The 22802-nt window shown below is 56.4% G+C and overlaps 2 protein-coding genes across 2 annotated transcripts; one reads left to right on the forward strand and one right to left on the reverse strand.

Annotated features, from left to right (window-relative positions):
* Positions 1-1312: 1312 nt before the first annotated feature.
* EMX1 (empty spiracles homeobox 1) lies at positions 1313-21425 on the reverse strand. Its single transcript, XM_025867649.2, has 4 exons — positions 21190-21425; positions 19513-21113; positions 13574-13758; positions 1313-4215 (listed from the first exon to the last, which is right to left on the reverse strand). Exons 2-4 carry the CDS (start codon positions 20045-20047, stop codon positions 4048-4050), a joined length of 888 nt encoding a protein of 295 aa, XP_025723434.1. The 5' UTR covers positions 20048-21113; positions 21190-21425; the 3' UTR covers positions 1313-4047.
* LOC141373599 (uncharacterized) lies at positions 13635-19016 on the forward strand. Its single transcript, XM_073897548.1, has 4 exons — positions 13635-13790; positions 14005-14151; positions 15156-15205; positions 16710-19016. Coding segments are annotated over exons 2-4 (612 nt in total). The 5' UTR covers positions 13635-13790; positions 14005-14149; the 3' UTR covers positions 17270-19016.
* Positions 21426-22802: the final 1377 nt, after the last annotated feature.

A 22802-nucleotide genomic window follows, 5' to 3' on the forward strand; every position in this document is an offset into this window, starting at 1 on the left:
GGAGAAGGGTGACTGTTTGAGACATCCCCTGTGGAGAACAGGAGTGGATTTATCAACCTAAACTGAGGCTGGGACCTTGGACTTCAAGGGGTGCCATCCAGCACGCTTGTCTGATGTCCTCACAGACTCAGCTGCAAGGGCAGATGAGGAAACAGGTTCGAGCAAGTTTGTGATTTTTGCCGGGCAGGTGCAACCAAGGAGCAGTGGGACCAGGGGATGTGGGAGAGAGAACAGAGGGGCCTGTGGCCAGGAGCAGCCTGTGAGGAGGTCAAAGCGCGGATGTAGCAGGAAATTGAGCGAGTGAGCGGGAAGAACGTGTGGTCTGATAGGAAAAGACATCTGAATGTGCGATTTGGAAGAAGGCGTGATTGCGGGCTCTCGTTAAGCCCTGGGGGTGAGAGTGGTGAGGAGGGGAGTGGGGAATGGGGGCCTGGGGCGCTGGGTGGGTTGCTCATGGAGACCCCCGGGTCTTGGGGAGACAGGAAGACCCTAAGCTGGTGGCCACAGCCTGACAAATGAGGGGGTATGACGGGGACAGGCGGCACACCCCGCCCACGTGCCCCGCCGCACGCCCACACACACCCACACAGTCACAGTCGCGCGCACACGCCCACAGCCCTCCCAGACACTCCCAGACACCCTCACATGCACTCACCCTCACACACACCCCAGACAGCAGATGGGGCGCTCGGGTAATTGGTTAAACCTGTTCCCGATGTCTGGCTCCGCATTGGCAGCGCCTGTCTGACAGGAAAGCTGGCTGGGCCTGCACCACTCAGCCTGCTGGCCTCCCTGCCCCTCCCCCTGCATGGCTGCCCGGGAGCAGGGGCTCCAGCAGAGGCCTGCCGGCCCCCACCTGGCTCCCTCCTGGGCGGAACCCAGTTCACTAGGCACGGGTTCCGTGAAGCCCCATGGGAAGCAGTCACAGCACCCCTGAGGAGGAGTTGGTGAAAACCAAGCGCAGAGATGCTAAGATCACAAGCCATGCAGCTACAGAGTTGTGGGGACTAATCTCGGGAAGTTCCGTGGACGAGAGGAGCATGAAGATCATTCCCCGAAGCTGAGGCACATGGCTTGGGCCACGGGAGTTAAGAACAGCTGCCCCGTACCGTGTTCCCTCCACTTAAGCCACATGCAGCGTGGGGTTGTCTCTTGTTCATCAGTACCGTAGCCGTCTGACTCTGCAGGGCCTGGGAGGCCAGCCCAGCTGGGGGGGCGGGGGGGGGGGGACATGACATCGCCAGGCTCATTTGGGGAACGCCTGGCCAAGCAGCCCTTGTCCACCCGTCCACCTGCAGGGCCCCGATCTCCAAGAGGAAGGAGCAGTCAAAGGAGGGACGGGAGCATCATTCCTCAGCTTCTTCTCCCCTTCCCGGCTGCATCTGTGTCTCTTCAAGAGAAACTTTGGTTTGTTCCCTGGAGAGGGCCCAAAAACTCCCAAATTAGCAAACCTGGCAAGCCGGCAGCTCAGAAAATAGTTCATCCTGATTCCATGTTTTTCAGGCTCACAGAAGCCTTTATTAATGAAGTCACAACACCAATATTTACCGTCTGCAGGGAGAGGCACAACACGGGGGGGGGGGGTGGAGGGAGTGCAGTGGGGACTCCCGCCCCGCCCCACGCAGGCCTGGCCTAGGAAGACTGGCAGGTTTCCTTGGGTCCTTTCCAGCCCTTTATCTGGATGACAGGGGCTACTCTGCTGGGATCCTCCTGCGCCCCCTCCCCCACCAAGTGAGAGACTCTTGAGAGGAACAGCTCACCCGTTCCTCTGCCCCCACCAGTGCCAGAAGGACACCTCCCCTTCTCCACCTCAGCCCACTTGTGGGTACATGCTCCCCAGAGGTTATCCACCTGCTTGGCAGTGAGACAATGCGCTTTGAGGTTAGGACTTTCAAGATGTGGGGAATGTGTTTCCTGGTTGATGGGGTGGGGAGGGCCATTGGGATGGGGAGGGCCATTGGGATGGGAAAAAGCCCTTTGGTTTCTAGCATTGACCGGACCCAAGTGAGATGCTGACGGTCCCAGCAAAAGGACCTTCCGTGCTTGGATCCCTGCACGTGCCCCAGGCAAGTCTTCAACATTGACGTCAACATGGATCAAGCCCCCAGCACATTCCAGGAGCCAAGAGAAACATGAGTAAAGGCACAGCACAGGCAAAACCCATGGCTCACAGGGGGTCAGGGATGACATGGGCGAGACTGAAGCAGAGGGCACCAGGAGTGAGGTAGCAGAGGCCAAGGCTGGGAAAGAAATGGGGGTAGGGTGGGGGGCTTAGGATGAGTGTGACACAGTCCTTGTGGGCTCAAGGAAGAGAACCCTAGCCACAGTATGCAGGGGCCTCATCTCTGACATCCACACATTATTACACATACCACTCCTTCCCTTCCCTCCCCTCCCCACCCCCCAGGAGCCATGTACACTGCTTCCCAAGGTAGAAGAAATCTTGGCCGTTTGCCGAGGTGGGCAATCCTGGAGGAGAACAGGTGGGGAGATGAGTCAGCTGTGAACGTGTTGGGTTCGAGGTGCCGGGAGGCCTGGAGTGCAGCAGATGTGGGCGGCGGGCTTCGTGGGTCTGCGGCTTGGCAGAGGTTGCCTGCAGGGAGCCCAGGGCGCCAGGAGAAGTCCTGCACATGGATGTGAAGCCCCAGGTGGAGGGCACAGTGAAGAGGCAGGAGGCGCAAGGGCTGGCCCTGCAGTGGACAGGGGCGACGAGGCCAGGACAAGACGGGAAGACCTGGAGAGGCAGGGGACGGTGTCAGAGGCACCGGAATGAAGGCAGAGGGGGGTGTGGGAGTCAAGGAGGGAATGGCCGGAAGAGCGGGCTACAGGTGAAGCCAAACGGGCGGCAGCTGAGTTTGGCCCCCACGGGTGGCGGGAATTGGTGATTGGTGAGAGGGTTGGGGAGCACATGGGAGGTGAAGAAGTGGAGACAGGTCTGGACGTCGTAAGAGAAACGTTGTTAGGAAGACAGGTCTTGCTTTTTAAGGATGAAGGAAACCTTGATGTGTGACAGCAGGAAAGGCAAGTGGATGAGCAGAAGGGCAGATGAACTAAAGAGCTCAGTCGAGCCCTGCCTTGTTATTCTTTCCCGGCTAGAGGCCTTGCGTCCTTGGGGACCGGTTGTAGGCTCCAGCCTTACACCCCAACTCAGAAGTTTTCATCTGCACGGGGCGGGGGGGTTCTCCGGGGATGGATGAGCATCCCGGTGGGGCCAGGACGTGGGGCTGGGATGGTCAACTTCTGTGAATGGTGCTCTGCCCCCAGCTCCCAATACTCCCTTTTTCTTCTAGTTTCTCCTCAATTCTCCTCAGAGTGAGGGCCAAGAGGAGCCACCAGAGTCTCTCAGCATGCAGAAGTGGGCATGTTCGGTCTCTCCCCTGACCCACATGGGCGTTTCCCACCGCTCAATAAGCTTGGAAAGACCAGAGCATAGATAGCCTCCCTTAAGACACAGGGTGGTCCTTCCCCATGTCTAGCCTCAGTTTCCCTTGCTCTAGAGCTGGAGCTAGAGACCAGGGTGGACCACCAACAGAGTTGAGTCTCCCAGGCCCCACCCCAGGCTCCCAGGCGCTGTACAAGCTTGCTCTGCCAGTCCCCTCTGGTCCCCAGAGCCGGAATACCCCACCCCCACCCCGGGGCTCACAGGCTCCAGGGGTGGAGCTGGATGCCCATGTCATTAAGAGAGAGACTTTTATTATTCCCATAGGGAAGGGAGATACAGGGGGATCACTAAGAACTACAGCGGGTGCCTGGAAAATAAATTAAAACAGAAACGCAGGAGATAAGAGAAGTGGAGAGTGGCTGTGGCCGGCGGCCTGCCCACGCAGGCGGGCTCTCTGAGGAAAAGGTGGAGGAGTCCCAGGCCTCAGCCAGCCCATTTCTTGTCCCTCTGTCAGTGGTGGCCCCAGGCTCCGAGCCCTGTGGGGCCGTGACTCGAGGCCTCCCCGAAGCCTGGCGGGGGAGCGGCCAGAGTCCAGCAGGGCCCACCCGGGGTCCTGGCCAGCAGCGAGCAGATGCTCTGCCCTCGTGGATCCATGGCTGCCCACCCTAGTCATTGGAGGTGACATCGATGTCCTCCCCATTGGCCTGCTTCGTGGCGATGCGCCACCGATTGATGTGGTGGGAGCCCTTCTTCTTCTGCTCGGACTCAGGCCCCTCTTCTTCCAGCTTCTGCCGCTTGTACTTTGTCCTCCGGTTCTGGAACCACACCTTCACCTGGGCCGGGGAGGGAGGGGCAGAAGTAAGAAACACCCAGGAGGCCCCCAGAGCAGCTACTGGGGTCTCAGCACCCAGGCTGAGCTGGGAGCCAGATGGGGAAACCAAGGCCAAGGGCCTCTCCTCTGGCCCCGCGACACCTGCTGGGTCTGAAAGACTACTCTTCCAGATGTCAGGGAGGTGGGGCAGGGAGAGGGCAGAGTGAGGGCCAAGAGGGGCCATCTTCCAGTCCCTCTCAGAAAGGAAAGGGAGCCATCACGGGGCTGCCGAGCATCCCGTAGCCACAGCACAGTAGAGGGGAGGCGTACAGGCTCAGGAGCCCAGCAGACCCAGGTCCCTACCGCCTTCTAGAGAAGAGATAATAAGCTCTCCTTCACGAGGTGAGGTAAATAGTAAGTAGGCGAACGTATGAAAAGCCATCGCATGAGTCCTGATGAGCACCCTGTGGGCCTGATGTGCCGCCCACCCCCGGCCACCCTATGCTCTTTGCAGCCCAAAGAGGCAGAGCGGACATGGCTACCTAACCCTCCATACCAAGAGCACTGCCCAGGACAGCCAGAGCACTCCTAGGGTCACAGACCCGTACCACTCAAGGTTCCAACTTACACACCATCCAGGTCAGTCAGTTTTTCTCCAGGGGACCCTGTGAGCAGGTGGAATTCCCCCCATCCCACATCAGAGGTTGAAGCTGGGCAGGTGGGAAGGCTGGTCCCTCAGGGGGCAGCTACTCAGGGTAGTCTGAAACCCACCAGTGAGGCCTCCTCCTCCTCAGACAGAGGGGTGTCTGCAGCCCCACCTGGAGCAGTGCTCTAAACTTCCTGCCCCCAAAGTGCTGGCCTCTACAGCCCATCCAGATATGGGAACAGGTTCCATAGGAGAAATCGCAGTGAGCTCCTCTTTAAACAGAGAGGGCTCCCCGCTTCTGTGTCAGGCAGTGAGAGTCCTGACAAGGGGAGGGTTCAAAAGCAGACAACTGTCTTCTGTGATGGGTGGTGGGGGCTTGGAGGGACAGGTCAACAATGCTAAGCTCACCTCCTCCAGGAAGCCTCCCCAGATTTAGCCGTATCTCTCATCACCCCTCACTTCTCCCGCCTCCCCCAGCATTTGCTCCGTGTCCAGGATACAGCCTTTAAAATGTCCTCTTATGCATGATCAAGGAGGGCTATCCCTGCTCCCTAACTAGACTTAGTGTTCGAGGACTGTGGAGGAAGCCTCACTCATCTGTCAACTCCTCCTGACCTTGTGGTTCTTTACTTGGCCTTGCAGAGCCAGGCCATCCCCCCACCCCATCCTCAGAGTTGGTAAAAGTGGGCCTGGGTGCTGATCCTTTGCTAAGTTCCTTCCCTGCTCTGCTTAAGTCCTTCATCTGTAGGAGAGATGTTTTCTGGGGGCCTTGCAGCTCCGGGGCACCTCCTGGGCTTTTGCTCCAGAGGGTCCCTGGGGCAGGTGACACAGAGATGGCAGGGTTATGAGACGTGGATGGTTTCCTGAAATCGACAGCTCATTTGCAAAGCCAGTAGGTGCTGTCGGCTGCTGCTGGGTGACCCCTGGTGTCCTTGCCAGTGGTGAGTGGGAAGTTGTGTGTGTGGAATGACGGTGGGCACCTTGGTTTTGGCAGCATCAGTGACTGCTGAGGGAAGATCCTTGAACCCTGGGTGGGGCCAGCGGCAGTCCTCAGAAGACAACCCTTAGTGCAGCTGCTAGTCCCTGAGAATGGCGGAAAGGCACAGGCCGTAGCCATAGAGCTAGGCAGTGGCGGCCAAAAGCAGGCCCAGCATCAGGGCCCAGGGAGCACTTTCCTGCCCAGGGCGCTCTACCTTTGCCTTCCCAGATACCACCCCCTGTCCACTTCATGGAGCCCACCCAATCCAAGGCTTCCCCTAATAGCACCTCCTCCCCAGGGTCTGCCCTGCCCTTAATTTTAGAGCACTGGATGGTGGGGGCAGCCATCCAGAGACAGGAAGAAATGAGGCACCTGGCCTCAGTGGATGGTGTAAGAGGAGGATCTTCTTCTCTCTTCTCTAAGGCAGGGTGCAAACCCATCGCCTGCATGTCTCACCTCAGACAGACAAAGGAAAACGGTAGATACTCTGGGTGCAAAACTTCTAGATCCCATAACCATCTTTCCTTGGGTACAGGGCGGGCTGGGCTCTGGGTGGTTCTCAGCACAACCACGTCTGGCCCCTGCCCAGTCCCGGCCCCTTATCCTAGAGCCCACTGACACTATGCCAGCCAGTCGGTGGGTGAGCGCCTATGCAAGGCATGTGTGTGACTCAGGCCTGGATACAGGGCTGGAGCAGCATTCTTCAGAGGCCAAGGGGCTGGCCGAGGCCTAAGCGTGCCCAGCCTAGTGATGGGGCAACCCGGGGAAGCTCTGGGCAACACCAGGACAGCTGGCCCCTTTCTGCACCTTCTCCCTCTCACACACACTCCAAGTCTCCTTTCAGGAAGGAGACTTATCTATAGTGGGATGGACCCAGCCTGCTACCCTGCCCCACAACACTGGCCCAAAGAAGGAAAGTTATCAGTGGTGGAGCTCCAGGCACATGTTATGTTTTCAGGCAAGGGCCAGCTTTCCTGGCACACCCAAATGAAAGGTGATCCTGAATATTTTCTTCATGAAAACAACCTGGGTCAAGGAGGCAGCTTTCTAGAAACAGGGAGGTAAACTGTCTCCCTAAGCAGACTGGCTATCTTGTGAACAGCCTTAGGCTGAATGACCAGATGCTGTTTACAAAGACTGTAATAACAGGGGGATGCTTATGACTTAATGATATCAGTGAAAAGGGCAGGATACAGTTTGGGCACAGTGTGATCACAACCATGGGAAAACAAAATCTATGCATGGGGAAAAAAGACTAGAAGGAAATGTACTTAACGTGTGGGGTGACCTTTCTTTCTTCTTTCCACTTTTCTTTAATGCATCACTGATAACAATTAATAGTTATTTTTTATTTAGAAAAAAGAAAAAGAATTGGGCTCTGAGTGTAGTAAGAGGCAAGAGTGACACCTCCGGAACCCAGCAGGGCAATCTGGGGTCACCCCAGAGCCCTTTCCCTGGAGGACAGAGGCCCTAGAAAGGAACCAGGTCATGCAGTGGCTCCCAGCTCTGTGGGAGCTAGCTTTGCGAGGCTGTCTTTATTCTGCACCTGCCTCTCCACCATACCTGCACACTAGCCCCCGAAGGCACAGCTGGGATATTGGCTGAAGGAACCCCTCCCCCATCTGTGACTCCTCTGGGTTTGGAGAGAGGTTCCTTGTGGCCTCCCAAGTCCCCGCCTCACTGAATGTCTCAGTTTTTCAGAGAAGCCAGATCCTTCCAAGATTCTCCACTTTTGCCTGAGTTACCCCACCTGGAGTACTCTTACTTAGCCTTTAGAATCCTGCTCAGATGTACCTGGGCTGGACGTGCCCCACTGCCTGTCTGTGCTTCCTTAGTTTTCCCTGTCTCAGCAACAGTGACCCGAGCAGTGGGTTCATTTACCTGCTCGAACCTCTGTCTCATCAGGCCGTGGGAACCTGGAGAACCAAAGCAGTGTAGTAGTCTACGCTGGAGTCCCAGTGGGCATGTTCCACTCTGTTCAGCAAGGTGGGCACAGGTGAAGTACCTCACACTGTGCTATTGGTAAGAGGTGCCTAGGCCAGAACTGGAGAGCCCAAGAAAATCAACAATGGAGGGATTGAGGTCTAATCAGAAAAGGGGTTTGGGAGGTGCAATTGCTGGAGAGATTTTAGGCATAGTCCAGTGGACACTTCTCCAAAGGGTCAATTCTTAATTCTCCATGTTGTGGATTGGATTAACCACTCCTAGGGAGAATCTGGGGCAGGGAGGGAGACTTATTGTTGGGAGGCACAAGGGTCAGCATGAATCAAACAGGATGAGGAAGGTGTTGTGGATGAATGAATGAATGCATGCATGCATTAATGCATTAGAGGACTGACTGATGCATGTATACATTAATGAAGGTGTGCACATATTAATGGGCAAATGAATGGACAAAGGAACTAACACACAAGCAAACTACAGCTCCAGCCAATTATTTCAGACTTAACTTTTGAATAACCTGCTATTTGAATGACCCAGATTTGGATCCCTTCATTTCCACTGGTCCCCAAGTTTAGCCCATCCCAAATGGAAGAGTCTATAGCTCCTGCCTGCATACTTTCAGGAGAATACTTGTCCTCAAGGAGTTCAAACACCCTATCAAGGTAATACCCCCCTCTGCTGGGGATCCATTTCTTATTACTTGATCATATGGGCTCCTCCCACTCTCAGGGTCAAGCCCAATGCCATGCTAGACCCACCAAACGGAAGCCACCTCTGACTCCCCATCAACTATAGCCCAACTCATCCTAAGCCTTGTCTCCTCCTCTACCAGGCCATCCTGGATGCTTGCCCTCACTCTCAGAGAGACATCACAGAGTCATCTGCCTCTTCAGGACTAGGCCCTAGGGACCCACTCCAGTCTCCCTACCTCCCCTGCCCTGTCCTGCTTCCCACTGGACTCTGGACCTTAAGTGATGCAGAAATTCTTGGAGAAGAGCCAAGGCTTGGAGAAGAGATGAGTCCATCTCAGAACCGACAGCGAGCTAGTAACAAAGGCCTCTTGACCTTTCCCTAAAATTCAAGTCATTTGGATATCTCCTTCTCATCCATCCCTTAAAAAACAGAGTTTTTCAGAGCAGGAATGGACCCCAAGAAGTCTCCTTATCAATTCCCCTGCGGGGGGGAACCCATAGGCAGGTAACCATACACTCCTTCCTTCTAAGACCTCCCCACCTGTTCTTGGGCCCCAAGATGGTGGCCAGACTTGACACCTCCTGCTCTGTCTTAATCCACCTACTTCAAACCCTCCCCTTCCTTCCCACCAACCTAGAATCCCATGCATCCCTCCAAGCCTTCTGGGCCTGAAGTCTTCTGGGAAACTTCCACCCATGCAGGTCTCCCCTCACTTCCCTCAGCCCACAGCTGTGACTTCAAGGAGACTCCAGTCACAATAAAAAAATTAAAAAACAAAAGAAAAACAAGGAGACTCCAGTCACTCATTGTGCATATTCTACAAGTGTGCACACTTTACATTTTGCCCCCATCACTAAAGGAGGAATCTCCAAGGCTAAGGACTCCATTTCCACACCCCTTTCCCTCATGGCTCAACTGAACTCAAAGCCAGAGAAGGTGAAGAAACACCTGCTAAACTGTTCAGAGCAGAACGGGCAGCTGGAAACACTGACCAATTGATCAGCCTGGAGCAACCAAATGCTTTCTCTCATTCCCCATAACACTAATGTGCCACCCCCACGCATGCCCAGAAGCACCCGAGCTGCATTCTACGCCATGTGTATATATGATATCACCTGACCTTTGGGCATCAATCACACTGCCTGTACGTGCCCCACATTGTAGTACATACATGTTACACACACCCATCACACACACACACACACACACACACACACACACACACACACATTCACACTTCCACTCACAGCTCTGATCTGACCCAAATCCGGGTCTGCCCCACCAGGACTGAAGCTTAGATGGGCATCATCCAGTCATCCGGGTCAGACTCTGAGGCTGCACCATAGCAGTGAGGAGAAAGTAATCAGAGCCAGAAAGGAGAACTAACCCTTTCCCGGGACCACTCCCTCCACTTCCTGGATTGACCTGTGGCCATCCCAGCATAAATACCCAACTCTCAACCAAACATACTAACCTGCCCCAACAAAGAAGTTTGGGTGGCCCACCTCCCAACACTCCATACTAAAGCTTTGAGCATACAGAGACCCCTGGGCCCTGGATGAAGACCCACACACTGATTTCCTTAACCCTACCAGGAGTTTTATCCATGAACTGGTGGATAAAACTAGATCATCTAAAATAAAGTGCAAGGGAAAAATAGAAAACAGAGGGACAGGGAGGGGTCAGTGACTACAGAAAGCAAGGGAAATGACTGATAAAGTTAACACATGGATATGTGTACAATCAAAAGAAATTTGCCTATTCATTCAATACGTGTTTACGGGGTATCGACTCCTTGCTCGTCACTGAGCTGGACCTTAGGGTATAGAGGGAAACAGGAAGGCTTGACCTCTGGCTCCCAAGCTGGCCTGTTGTTCATCAGAATCACCCAGAGAGCTGTTTTAAAAACACTTCCTGGAACCTATCCTGGAACTCCTAAGAGAATCTCCTGAATGGGGCCTGGGAATCTGTATTTTAAGATTTTCTCGAGAGATCCATCTAGCCAGTCTACAGAGTGACATGTGGACACGGTGGATAATTTCACAGCAGCAAAGTCCTATGTGTATTATGATATACGGGAGATGTACTATGAGCTCTGAGAACTTGGAGGAAGCATCATATAGAAACACAGAGAAGCAGAATATAGATGAGCCAGAAACTCGGAGCTGGGAAGAACCACAGAGTTCATTTCATCAAATCTTACAGATACAGCAATGGAGGCCCAGAAAGAAGACAAAGGCAGAGCTGATGACATGATAGGCAAGAACTTGCAGGCATACGAATATGCTATCTGTCGGTAGCTACCTAGATCTAGAGAGATGGAGACTTGAGATGGATGGTAGATACACAGAAGACGAAACAGAATAGAGGATAAGGAAATAATCAGCAGTTGGGTAACTGAGAGCTATTGTTAGGAAGAAGAAGACCGTAATTAATAGAAAATACGAAGTATAAGTCAACCAGCTTTGGAAAGGCAGTTGAATGAGATCAGACAGAAGTACGTGGCTAGATACAAAACAGCTATCTGTGCAGGACGGACTGGAGAGCTCTGTGAGACAAATGTAGATACTGACAGAAATAGATGGTAGGGGACTGATGGTAGAGACGGACGCCTGACAAATAGCCAGTAGTTGGAAATGACAGGTAGGCTTGCCCAGTAAGTACTGACAGATGGATAATTAATGGTAAGTTACACGAGGGACAGAAAGACAGCTGTGATGGAGGAGACCAGCTATGGCAGAAGAAACACTAGGCCAAGTCAGGACTCCCAGGTGAGGGGCTTACTGTAACACTAACTTGATATACATACTACTTTAAACAGAGGGAAGGGAAGGACTGGGGATGAGAATTAATATTATTTCAGTTCCTATTAGGTGCCTTTAGTCCTTAAACAATCTATTTTCCAGATGAGAAAATCAGAGCTCAGAGAGGTTGGGTAACTCACACAAGGTCACACAGTCAATCAGCAAGGAGGCAGATAATGAAATCCAATTTGCTCGCCTAGGGAGCTCTGCCCAGTCCATCTCTCCATCTCAGAGTCCTCACCTGAAAAGACGAGCCTCTACAGGATGGTTTCTCAGGCTCAAACCTCCCATAGTTCTATTGTGTTTTTTTTTTCTTGTTCCATATGCTAAAACCAGCTCATCTATAGATAGAACAAGATTAGACATGAGTTTTGATAGTTGAGCTGGATATACTATATTATTCTATTTGGTTTTGTTTTAAATATGTTTGAAACATAATAAAAATGAAGGAAACAATCATTACATTTACTAACTGGCATTGTTGGGAGCAAATAGGCAGCTAGATTCAGTTTGAAAGAAAGTTAATTAAAAATGCTCTCGCTGAGCTAAAAAATTGAAAGTTTAAAAAACAATGACATTATTTCAACAAGTGTTAAATCTGTGGGTGGGAGGATTATAAACCATTTTGTTTTCTTACACTTCTGCAATTAAAATTTAATACCTAATACTTTTTAAATGATGTTAACTATAAACACGATTCTTAAATTGACACCTTGTTTTAGACAACAATTTTAAAACACTGTTTGCCAGGAGGGAACGAGGGTATTATTTTATTAACTTGTTTTTTTAGTATGTATTTCTTTAAAACATTTTAAAAATTAGCTCTGTTGTTTTGTACGCTTTATCTCTGCAGTTAGAACAGCCCAAAGAGCATGGGTCCTACAGTGGAGAGGAGAGCAATATGTGATGAAATGGGGCATTGGACAGATAAGACGTCTTGACAATAGAAACCAAAAGAGGATGCGAGGACCAGCGAGTGATGTCTGCCGGGGGAGCTGGGGAGGCACTTAGGGTCTGGACTCCCCCACTGGGCCCCCTTCCTAGCTTCACTAATCCCCAGAGACCCCAGGCTGCCCCCTTCCCCTTCCTCACGGGACTAGGATGGCAGGTAGTAGGGGCCAGAGCAGCAAGAAAGGGGAGAGGGTGATAAAAAGCCGGCGGGGTGGGAGCCGCTGGGCAGCGAGCAGAACCCCCTCATTTGCACATCTAGGAGCTGTGAGGGACTTGAGGGAAGAAGGTCTCCCGAGGCCCATCCAGACACGGAAATCGGCCTCCAGGGCAGCAACCGGCCCCTACAGCGCGTGGCGGCTACTCCCAGGGACCAGGAGCTTAGGTGGTGTTTCCAGGCAGCAATTATTTATGGCAGTCTTTACAATAAACCCAAATCTGCCTCCCTATAACTCCAATCTAGTTCTTTAAAATTTTCTTTTCTTAATTATCAATTACAAAAATACTACTCGGTTACTGTAATTTCACCCAGGTCAAAACCTCTCCAACGCCATTAGAGTTCGTTCCCTCCCCAACTCAACAGCCCTTCAAGCGTGTGAACACAGTCCCTGAGTCCCTGCATCTACTTTCCCACCATTCCCAGGTGCCTCACATGTCTGCGCGCCCCAAACACCAGTTTCCAGAGCCCCACCAGTCTGCCTGCGCAGAGATCAGCGCCACCCACGGACCCCAAGCAGGGCTGGCCCCTGTCTGGCTAATTCCTCTGCTTCTGATGTTCATAGCCTGACGACACGCGGGCTTTCTCCCCACACCACATCCGCTGGTGGGCAGCCGAGGCCCCCGCCAACTCTGCCCATGAACAGCCGCAAAGCCCGGGCGGGGAAAGGCCCGGGCCTCCCGCAGAGCCGTGGGCACCCCCGAGGAGTGGCGGGAGAAGAGCGGCCGCCACCACAGGGCTGAGACGGCTCCAGTGGACACCGGGACAGCTCGGGAGTGACTGCGGCGTGGGCCTCCACGCCCTGCCTCCTCCTGAGAACCTGGCACCTCCCATGGGCTTTGAGAGCACGCTGGGTTGGGTTTTGCTTCCAACCTCCTGGTGGGTCCTTAGAGCTTGACAGAAGTCCTGCGGCCTCCATGAGGCCAAACGCAGCGGGTGGGAAGGGGCTCTCCAGACGGGCTTTGCGGGAGGGCCGCGGCGGGGGGGGGGGGGGGGGGGGGGGGGGGGGCGGGGAGGGTGGCTTGTGGAACCGGGTGGGACAGGGCTCCGGGGAAGGCGGGGGCGTGAGACTGGGCCCCTCTGCACCTGCCCGCCCCCACCTCCACCTGGGCTCGCGGGCCGAGCGCGCGCCGGCCGGGTGATTATTACCTGCGTCTCCGAGAGGCTGAGGCTGCCGGCCAGCTGCTTCCGCTCGGCGCCCACCACGTAGTGGTTCTTCTCGAAGGCGCGCTCCAGCCGCAGGAGCTGCGAGGGCGAGAAGGCCGTGCGGATCCGCTTGGGCTTGCGCGCGAAGGGGCCGTGCAGCAGCAGCCCGTCCTGGGGCACGTCGCTCGCTGCTGCCGCGCCGCCGACGGCAACACATCAGGTACAGACAGAGAGAAGGGGCGCCGTGAGCCGCAGCCCGGCCGCCGGGCCGCCCGCGGGAGCCGGCCAAGCTCGGCCCTCTGGCCCCGCTCGCAAACGCCCTCGGCGCTCCGTTACCCTCTCCAATCCTGGACTCCCACCCCCACTTCTCCCCTTTCCCTTGTGCCGCTCCTTCCTTAAGTCCACTCCTCTCGCCTCCCCCAATACTTCCCTAGGGTTCCAGAGCTACCCCGTCGGTCGCCGGAGGCCTGGAGAAGCCGAGCAGCGGATCACTCTTTGGGCCAGGAGGAGGGCCCCGGCCTAGCGAGGCGCCAGCCGGCCCAAATCCACACCGCCTGGAGCAGCGGACGGGGCCGGGAGATGTGAGAAGTCCCCTAGCTCTCTTTGTCCCCTGACCTTGTCTTATCTCCCTCAACAAGAGTAGGGACAGAGCTGAGTGTCAGGAAGGTGATAAGGGGAACAGTGAGGCTGCTAAGCAACCTCATGCCAAACATTTTCAGGAACTAGAAGGGACCCAAGGCACTCTCTTTTCACACCTGTTAAAACCACCCATGCAGCTAAAAATGCTCAGGCTGCTAGCCCTTTGAAAATTCCTGCCAACAGGCCCAGGCTCTACCTTGCAAGTGGTAAAAATAGGCTAGCCACTAAGTCAGTGTCCAGGCAACACCTGAAGGTCCAAGGTCAGGCTTCTTCCTCCCCCTTCCCGGGGCCTCTCCCCCAGGCCTTCAGGTAAAGCCCACTCCCCCCAGGAGACTCCTACTGCTCTCTGGTGGGAAAAGGCCTTGCTTCATCCCTGAATAGTCCCGTGCTGAAGAAACACGTGTATAAATATCTAGATGTCATCTTTCTCTCTAATATATATAGATATAGATATATTGGTTTCTGCATGGGCGTGTGTAAATATATGCTCCAGCCTCCCTACTGTCTTTTTCTCCCATCTACCATACAGGATTTTCAAAGAGTGTGATTGTCCCTTGGCAAATGTTGGCCATCATGGGAACTCAGCTCCTACATGCAGGAGGAGGGGTTGACACTGGGTTGGACAAGGCCGGGGTGGTGAGGTCAGGAACTACAAAAGCCAAAATAAACTTCCACCCACAGCCCCATGCTCAATACCCCCTCCCCCCCAGTAGGCCTTCACACAATCTCTGGCTTGGTTACACATGCTCTCAGATGTGAAACAGGCCCTGACATCACCCGTGGATTCTCATGCAGTGGCACATATCAGTACCCCTGACCCACTGACAAGGAAGAGCCCTAGAAGGAATGTTTTCACACAGTTAGCTGTTGAGATTGACTGATCCACTTAATTTCTTCAGAAATGGCCCACTGGTTCTACCCAATTTGACCTGTTGTTTTGTTTAAGGCAATTGTTTGGATCTCAAGTGACATCTTCCATCTCTGGAAATAACCTCTGTAAGTGAAGTAAGGGCACGTAATTGAGATGCTATTGCTAAAACTCTCCAGGTAACTGTTCATGTCCCTCTGCTGGTGGAAACTGACTGGCATTTCTTTTGCCAAGTCCTTGGGCTTTGGAGGCTTACACAGGTGAACTGTATTGCTGGGGTCTTCTCTGGAACAAGGTTACCAGAGGGGAGGTAAAGTCCCCTGACAATCACTTTCCCGTTTAAAAGGTGGCTGGATCTGTGCAGCTACAAAAGGGAGTGGCATCACATCCTGGGGAGATGGAGGGGGACACTCTGCCCAGTGCCCTTCAAGGTGGAGGCAGGCCCAGGGCTGTTAGGCCTGACTGGAGGAAGTTTAACTGCTGGTGATGGAGGGAATAGATGATCAGGGGAGGTGGTCTGGCAGAGAAGGGAAAGAAGGAATGAAAGGAGGAGCCTGATCCAAGTAGGAATGAGAAAATCTCAGGTGGGTACCAGTGTGAAAGGCCACAGAAAGGTGGGAGAGGTAGGTGGGAAGCAGACACTTCTTGCTGATGTTAAACTGCTTCAAAAAATGGCATTACTCTGAGCCTGGGTGAAGTCCCAACAGTGGTTTTTCCTCTGGACAGGTGAGCTGGACAGGGAGAAGGCCTCGCTCATCCCAAAGTTCACAGGATTGGCCTCAGCAGCTCAACTGGCCCAGGCTGGTCAAAAGTGAGGTGGCAGCCTGGAGAGACCCTGTAGATGGGAGTGAACGGGGTGCAGGGGTGTCAAGGATAGTCTGTGGCTGAGAAAGCAGGACTGCAGTCTGCCTTGGTGTGTATGACTTGATGGCTCTTTTGTAATTCTGAGAGTATGTGTTTGGTCCCTTGCGTGGTGTTCTCTGTGTTTGTCTTTATAAACCCAAACTGGAGGATGGAAGCAACAAGCTTACTCTGTCCTTCTGACATACACACATCCCTTTGCCTCAAGTCTGGCTATTTTAGAAAAAGCTAGGTTGCTTGGTTTACTGTCATGTCCTGTTGGGGCAGATAGAATGTATCCTTCAGTCTATGCCTACATGTAGGGGCAGAAATATAGGGGTCCTTCTGACCCAACCATGAAGAAGCGAGGGGCAGGAAAATGACTCAAGATACTGAAAAGTGATCACAGATAGAATTTCAAAAGAAGCAAGGCTTTTTTTTCCTGTAAGAAAGAGGGGGTTTAGTGCAAAACTAACTATCCGGACAAACTGATCGATAGCTCTACGTTTCTGTAAGGACAGAGTGATGCTTTGGGGGCCGATGTTCCTGCGCCCCTCTCATTATGGGTAGGGGGCCTCAGCATCCCTACCACAGCTTCAGGTTCCCTTAACTGGACCACAAGAGGGGAACAAGCTTGGGGCTGGGGCCAGTGTGGCCTGTTTCTATGCAGTAGTTCTCGCCTGGGGCAGTGGGCTGTCCGTTTCAGACAAGGAGAGGTGGGAAAGTGGAAGGAGGCTGACTTAGCCTTCCCGGGAGCCGGGAGGAACTGAACCCCACCCCGTTTTCCTCCAGCCTCGCGATGCAGGCCCTTTCAAGGCAAAGATTGGCAGTACAGACTCCCAGGACTGAGGTGGCCGGAGGTGGGAGCTAGCGATCCCGAGTGCGGGCGCTCGCCCCTGCACTCCCTTCTGGAGAGGCCACGGCCGGCCGGCTGGGCGGAGGAGCCTGGGGCGACGAGTGGGCGAGGCTGGCCGAGCTGCGGAGGTAACCTCATTCCCCCTCCTCCTGCCGGAACAAAGGCGCCCTTTGAAGCACCGGCCCATTACCAGCGCGGATCCCTGAGGGTTGGGGCTTCGCGGGCCCCCTCCAGACGCCGTTCCCGGTCTGGAAAGTTCCTGAGTCCGGGAAATGGCACCGAAGTGCGGCTAACTCCCGGTCTCCGCCGGCTCCTCCCCTTCAGGCCTCGAAGGCCACCGGCTTCAGGACGCCGCCGCCGGATCCAGACCCTCCCGCGTGGGCTCTTCCTCTTCCACCGCCTAGCTCAGCGGAGAAGCCGCTTCCCCACCCGCCGGCCCGCGCTGCCGGAGGGCGCTGCGCACGGAGCGCAGACATGTTCCTTTTCGTTCGTGTAGGGTTTCGTTTCTTGCATTAAAACGGGGCTGAAATGAGCATCGCAGAGACCCGGTTCTCTAGAAAACGCGGCGCCGGAGGGCCTGGGACGGCTCGGCCCGCAGCCCCGAGGCCCCGCTGCGACCGCCAGGCTCACAGCTGCCGGGGCGCGCACCGTCCCCCACCGGCGACGAAGACCGGACCCAAAGCCGAAACGTCTCAGGGTCGGAAAAGTGCTTCCGTGTCCAACGGATTTCCGAGTTCAAAAATGCGGCCACACATGGCTCCATCTCCGCGTCCAGACACGGCTCTTGAGAGAAAAATCCAACCGTTTTTGCAACTCGACAACGTGCCCGCCGGGACTGATGGCTCAGAGAACGGCGGCAATTTCTGAGAAGGTTTTTTCGGAGAATTCATCTGGCCTCGCTTGGCTGGGAATGCTCAGAGCCGGAGCTGGATCTGTCGCGAGGTGTCCCCGGCCCTCGGCGCCCGCGCCCGCGGGGACGAGGCCAGAGGCGGGAAAAGCAGCGAGGAGGGCGTGGGGCGCCGGGTCCGAAGCCGAGGGCGCCGCCGGGGCCGCCGGGGAGGCCATCCCCGGATAAGCAGAGACCGCAGGGCTTAGGACCGGCTCTGCCCTCTCCTCAGAGCCCCTGTCTCTGCACCAGCCTCTTAACCACGGGTCCCCCTACTGCCCGGGTCCGACGGTTCAGAAATAGCCGAGACTCTCAGGTCGGCTCATGGGTGCCAGGTTTTGAGACCCAGGCTGGGCCGGGCCCAAGGAGCACCGAGGCGGTTTACTCAGTTTTGAATAAAACTTCATTCATTTATAGCAGTAAACAATGGTTATAATTGACAGGTCTCATGCCCAAAGCAGCTGACACCATAGGCTCCCTCCCTCACCCCATGATTTGGGCAAATCTTTGAAATCGCAGGGGAGACAAGTCTGCCCACAAAAATTCTTATTCAAGCAATTACAGTCTTTTATATTGTGAGATCTGCTGGGTCAGTATCTACTGGTCAGATGGGACTAAGCAAATTGACAAACTGGACCAGGAAAGTGGCTTTCCGTGAAACAGCTCAGTAGCTATAGCCAAAGCTTCAAAAGATCATTTTTCTTCTGTTATCTAAATAATGGTACCAAGCATCTGGTTTACTTTGTGTAGACCGCGGTTTATTCTCAGATTAGGTTGGCAGCCGAAGCTCTAGCCATATCCTTTTCATTTGTTTCACTAAAAGCCGGGTTACCTTGCTCTGAGTTATGGAACCTCAAAAGGCTGAGGTCCAGTCCCGTCTACACTAACAAAATAAAACTGGAAACTAAAGCAATTACTGCATAAATTAAGGCCACTCAAAAAAAAAAAAGACAAGAAAAGAGAAACAAACTTTAACAAATTCAGGGAAGAAAACGAACTCCAGCAAATGCAACTCTCTTTCCTTCAGGAAAGTCAGATAATTGAAACGTGTGTGCGTTTGTAAGGCCAGTGGGGGATCTTCATTAGCAAACCTATTGCCCAGTGAAGACGTGGGAGCTCGGTTAGCCTACGACCTTATAAGCCCTCTGCCCCCGCCCCCTGCCTGGGAGGACTGCCGTCGGTCCCGCAGCAGCCGGGTAGGCGCAAGGCGAAGGAAGCCGGTTGCTATTGCAACCCTTCCCGGCCCTGGGTCCGAGAGGCACTTGTGACTGAAGAAGTCGGGTCGAGGTTGGTGAGAAACACCCCAAGACGGTGGAGCACTCCAAACTGAACATTAACTCTCCAGTTTGCCCTTCCTGCTGCCCCTTCTCTCCGCAGACCCGGGGCACGCGGGTGGACTTTGCCCTGCTCGGACGCGCCAGCGAGGGCGGATATCTGGGAATTGGTGGTGGATGTGCGAGCGAAGTAGGGTCCCAGGTCCAGTCCCGGCAGAGGGAGGGGGCGGCGGGCGCTGCGCTCCCTGGGCTGGGACTGGCTCAGCCCGGAGAGATTCTGGCAGGCCGCGGGGAGGATCAGGAGAGGCTCCATGGAGGCGCCCGGGCTTGGCGTCCGAACCCGCACCGTTTCTGGGCAAGCCTGGCGGTCCCAACCTGGCTCTCTGCGAGCGAACCCAACGCCCCAGAAGCGCATATGGATCCGGCGCGGCTCTTCCCGGTTTGGGAGTCGGCCTCTGCGGACCCCACAGCCTTCTTTCAACAACTTCTGAACAGCCCCGCACGCCCCCGAGCCTCCCCCGCGCCACGGCAGCGCCGGCGCTCGCCGGCCGCCTAAGCGGGCACAGCATGGGCACTCACCCTGGAAGCGGTGGCCGAAGAAGCGGTTCCGCAGGACCCAGGGGTAGAAGTGCAGAGGGTCCCGGTGCTGGGCGCCGAAGAAGGAGTGCGGGGGCTGCAGCGGGGAGGCGCCCAGCTGGTGCGCCGGGTGCACGGTCAGCGCGGGGTGGTTCATGGCCTCGGGGAACACAAGCTCGGGCCCACCGTATAGCGAGCGACCGGCGCCCGCGGCGGCGGCGGCGGCGGCGGCGGCGGCGGGGAAGCCGCTCACGAAGGCCGCCTCGGCCGCGCCGGGGTGAGGGTAATTGAGCGCCGTGGGCCGGAGTGGCTCCTCCGAGGCGGCCGCCGCCAGGGGATGGGAGCCGGCGCCCCCGCCGCCAGAGCCCCCGCCGGTGCCGCCGTCCTTGGCTACCAAGGACTCGATGGTAAAGCCGCGCTTGGCTGTGGGCTGGAACATGGTCGCGGTCGCCAGAGCCGAGCGAGGCAGCCGGGCTCCGGGGAGCGCTCCGCGTCCTGGCGCCGCCGCCGTGCGGGGTGTGCACCCAGCCAGGCACATGCACACACACCAGCACCCCTCACCTCCCCCGCCCGCCCGCCCGCGCTCAGACCCTGCCGGCGAGCCAGGCGCGGAGAGGCGAGGGGCGTGAGAGCTAGAGAACGCGGAGTCGGGCCACGGCGCGCAGCTAGGCGCGCCGGCCTCTGGGGCCGAGCGGGCAGCTCCGGGCGCGGGCACTGGCGCGGGTTCCGTGCGATGCTGCGAGCTGCCTCTACGGCCTGGGGGCTGAGCCCGGCCCCCTCCCTCCCGAGTCCAGCCAGGACAGACCCCCGCCCCTGGTCCTCCCAGCACTGCCCAGCTCAGCCTCGGCCGCTGCGCTGCGAGGCGCGAGTTAGCCGGCACCTGCCCCGCGCTCGCCCATTGGCCGCCGCTCACCTGCCCCAAGGTGGGGGGCGGGGCGGGGCGGGGCGAGGGACGGCGGGTGGGGAAGGAGCCAGCAGTCGGAGGCAAAAAGCGGACTGGAGCCTTTGCCGGGCTATCTAGGCCTCCCCCCCACCCCCCGCCCGCCCCTCGCCACAGGCTTCTCTTCGCGTCTCTGCCCTTTTAGCTGAGTCTGGCGACCTCCCCAACCGTCTCAGCCCACGCGGGAGCCGAAGAAGGCGTCCGAGGGGCCTGGGGCTTGGTAGAAACTCCAGCCCCACTTCCCGATGTGTAACTCAGTTGAACCCTCTCCAATTCATCCTGGGATGTCGTTTCAGTTCTCAGACAACTTGGATCCGAGTGGAGGGAGGGTGTTTTTTGCCTAGTAAATACGTTCTCCGATAACCAGGGCACTGCTCCCCTGGCCTCCCGGGCCCTCCCGCTCACCCACCGTCTGTCTCCTGGGCCGCGGCCTTGTTCGTGAGGTTTCGCGTTTTCTGAGTGTTGCGAGGGACAGCTCCAGAAAGGGGACGCCCAGTTCTTTGCACAAGGGGTCAGGCCGGGGACAGCGCGAGAGGAGCCGCCGGAGTGGTCACTTTGCAGACCTCAAGCCGCAAATCCGGGTTCGGAAGCACCTCCTTGGCCCAGCCACGGCGGCCGCGCTCTCCTCGCACCGGGACGGCGGGCCTCAGCGCAGGGCGATTTGCTGCTTTCCTCGCCTTCTCTCGTCGTGGGGGTCAGGTGCAGGCGGGCCAGGCCGGGCCCGGGCCTCGGGCCCTAACTTGGAGCTGGCCGAGCAAGTCGACCCTTCCTCCAAGAATACACACACCAGCCATCCCGGGAACGCAGCGGCCGCCTGGCTTCCCCTGACCCTCACCTTCCACCTGCGACCGCGGAGCAGCGGACGACTCTGCTCCGTCAGGTTTCCATTTCTTGCAATAATTTCCTGGGGGTGAGAGAGTGAGGAGAACCAGTACTCCGCAAACTTTTTCACCCGGGCCTTCCAGGCCGCAGGAAACACCGCACCGAGGCCTAGGAGGGCGCTGGGCGGTGGTGGGGAGGCTGAGACACGGACCCTGCCAGCGCACTGCAAGGAGGGGACCGCAGCGCGCTCCGCTTCCTCGCCGCCGCCGGGGTCAGTCGGGGCGGCCCGGCCGCGGCCGGGTGCGCAGATCCGGGCCGGGCCTGCCGGCGCCCCGAGGCCAGGGGTTCCGCGTGCCGCGTGACTCTGCAGGGACTCCAGGCCGGGTCTTGGGAGTGGCCCGCCTGAGTGCCGGGAGCCCTGGTCCGGGAGAGCGCTTCGGGCGCCCTCGTCGCCACAAAGCGGGTTAAAGTCTATTTTCCACTCGACTGCTCCGAAAAGCCCCCGCGCGCCGACGCCGTTCCGGCCCCCTTGGGCGAGGTGGGGAGGGGGCGGTGAGAGGGGGGAGGTGAGGCGACCGCACCCTGCAGCCCTGCGCGTCCAGGGCAGCCCGGGGCCGAGCGCTGCGGAGCCGCGGCAGAAACGCCTGCGGAAGGAATCGTTACCGAATCCGCGGCCAGCGCCTGTGCCTCTTTTGCGACCTCTCCGGCTCTTTTTGGCTCTCTATACTGGCTGGCCTCTCTCTCTCTCTCTCTCTGTCTTTCTCTCCCCCCGGTTTCCGTCTCAGGCTGTCTGTTCCCCCTCCCTGTCTCGCTGCTCCACCCCCCACCCCGACTTTTCATTTATTTCTTCCCCCTCCTCCTTTGCTTCAGCCTCAGTCCTGGAAAGGGAGAGCTCCTCCGAGTGGAGACCTAAGCAGGCCACAGCACTAAGGGGGCGAGGGTGCGGAGCTGGGCAAAGGCACAGCTTGAGATTTTCGCTTTATATAGAAGGAGATGACTGGGTATTTTGTTGGAGCAAGATCCCCACGGGGACGCGGATTCAGTTGGATAAGTATTGCCTGGGCCTGTGCTCAGCGGCGACAGGGGGCTGCCACGGAGAAGACAGGAGCCCGAGCAAGTTTAACCCTGCCCAGGGCCTTGCGCCCCCAGCCGGAGATGAACCATCTGTCCAGCCGCAGGCCCTCACCTCCTACCCCACCGCGAGGCTGAACATTGGCCGCGAACTCGCTAAACTGGGCAGGTAGAAGAGCCGGCCACCTACCGGGCCATTTCTGGACTTGCATCTACACCGGCCACATCTGTTTTCATCTGCGTGGTTCTGGGGATACATATTCGTATTAACTTGATAGATCTTTATAATAACACCTTCCCTTGTGGTGGTGCGTGCGAAATACTTTGACATCTAGCTGTCATGAAGAAACAGAGTCCACAGGACCCGTGACTTGAGTCTGGTCGCAGTCTGGATTGAGCTGGGACAGCTCAGTGATCCTGGTCTGGCTCAGGTTCCATCCTCATTCCACCCGCACCCCCC

This window comes from Callorhinus ursinus, unplaced genomic scaffold (genome assembly GCF_003265705.2).
Source record: "Callorhinus ursinus isolate GAN/ISIS: 27379988/994484 unplaced genomic scaffold, GSC_fseal_2.0 scaffold10, whole genome shotgun sequence".
In the NCBI taxonomy this organism is placed as follows: Eukaryota; Metazoa; Chordata; class Mammalia; order Carnivora; family Otariidae; genus Callorhinus; species Callorhinus ursinus.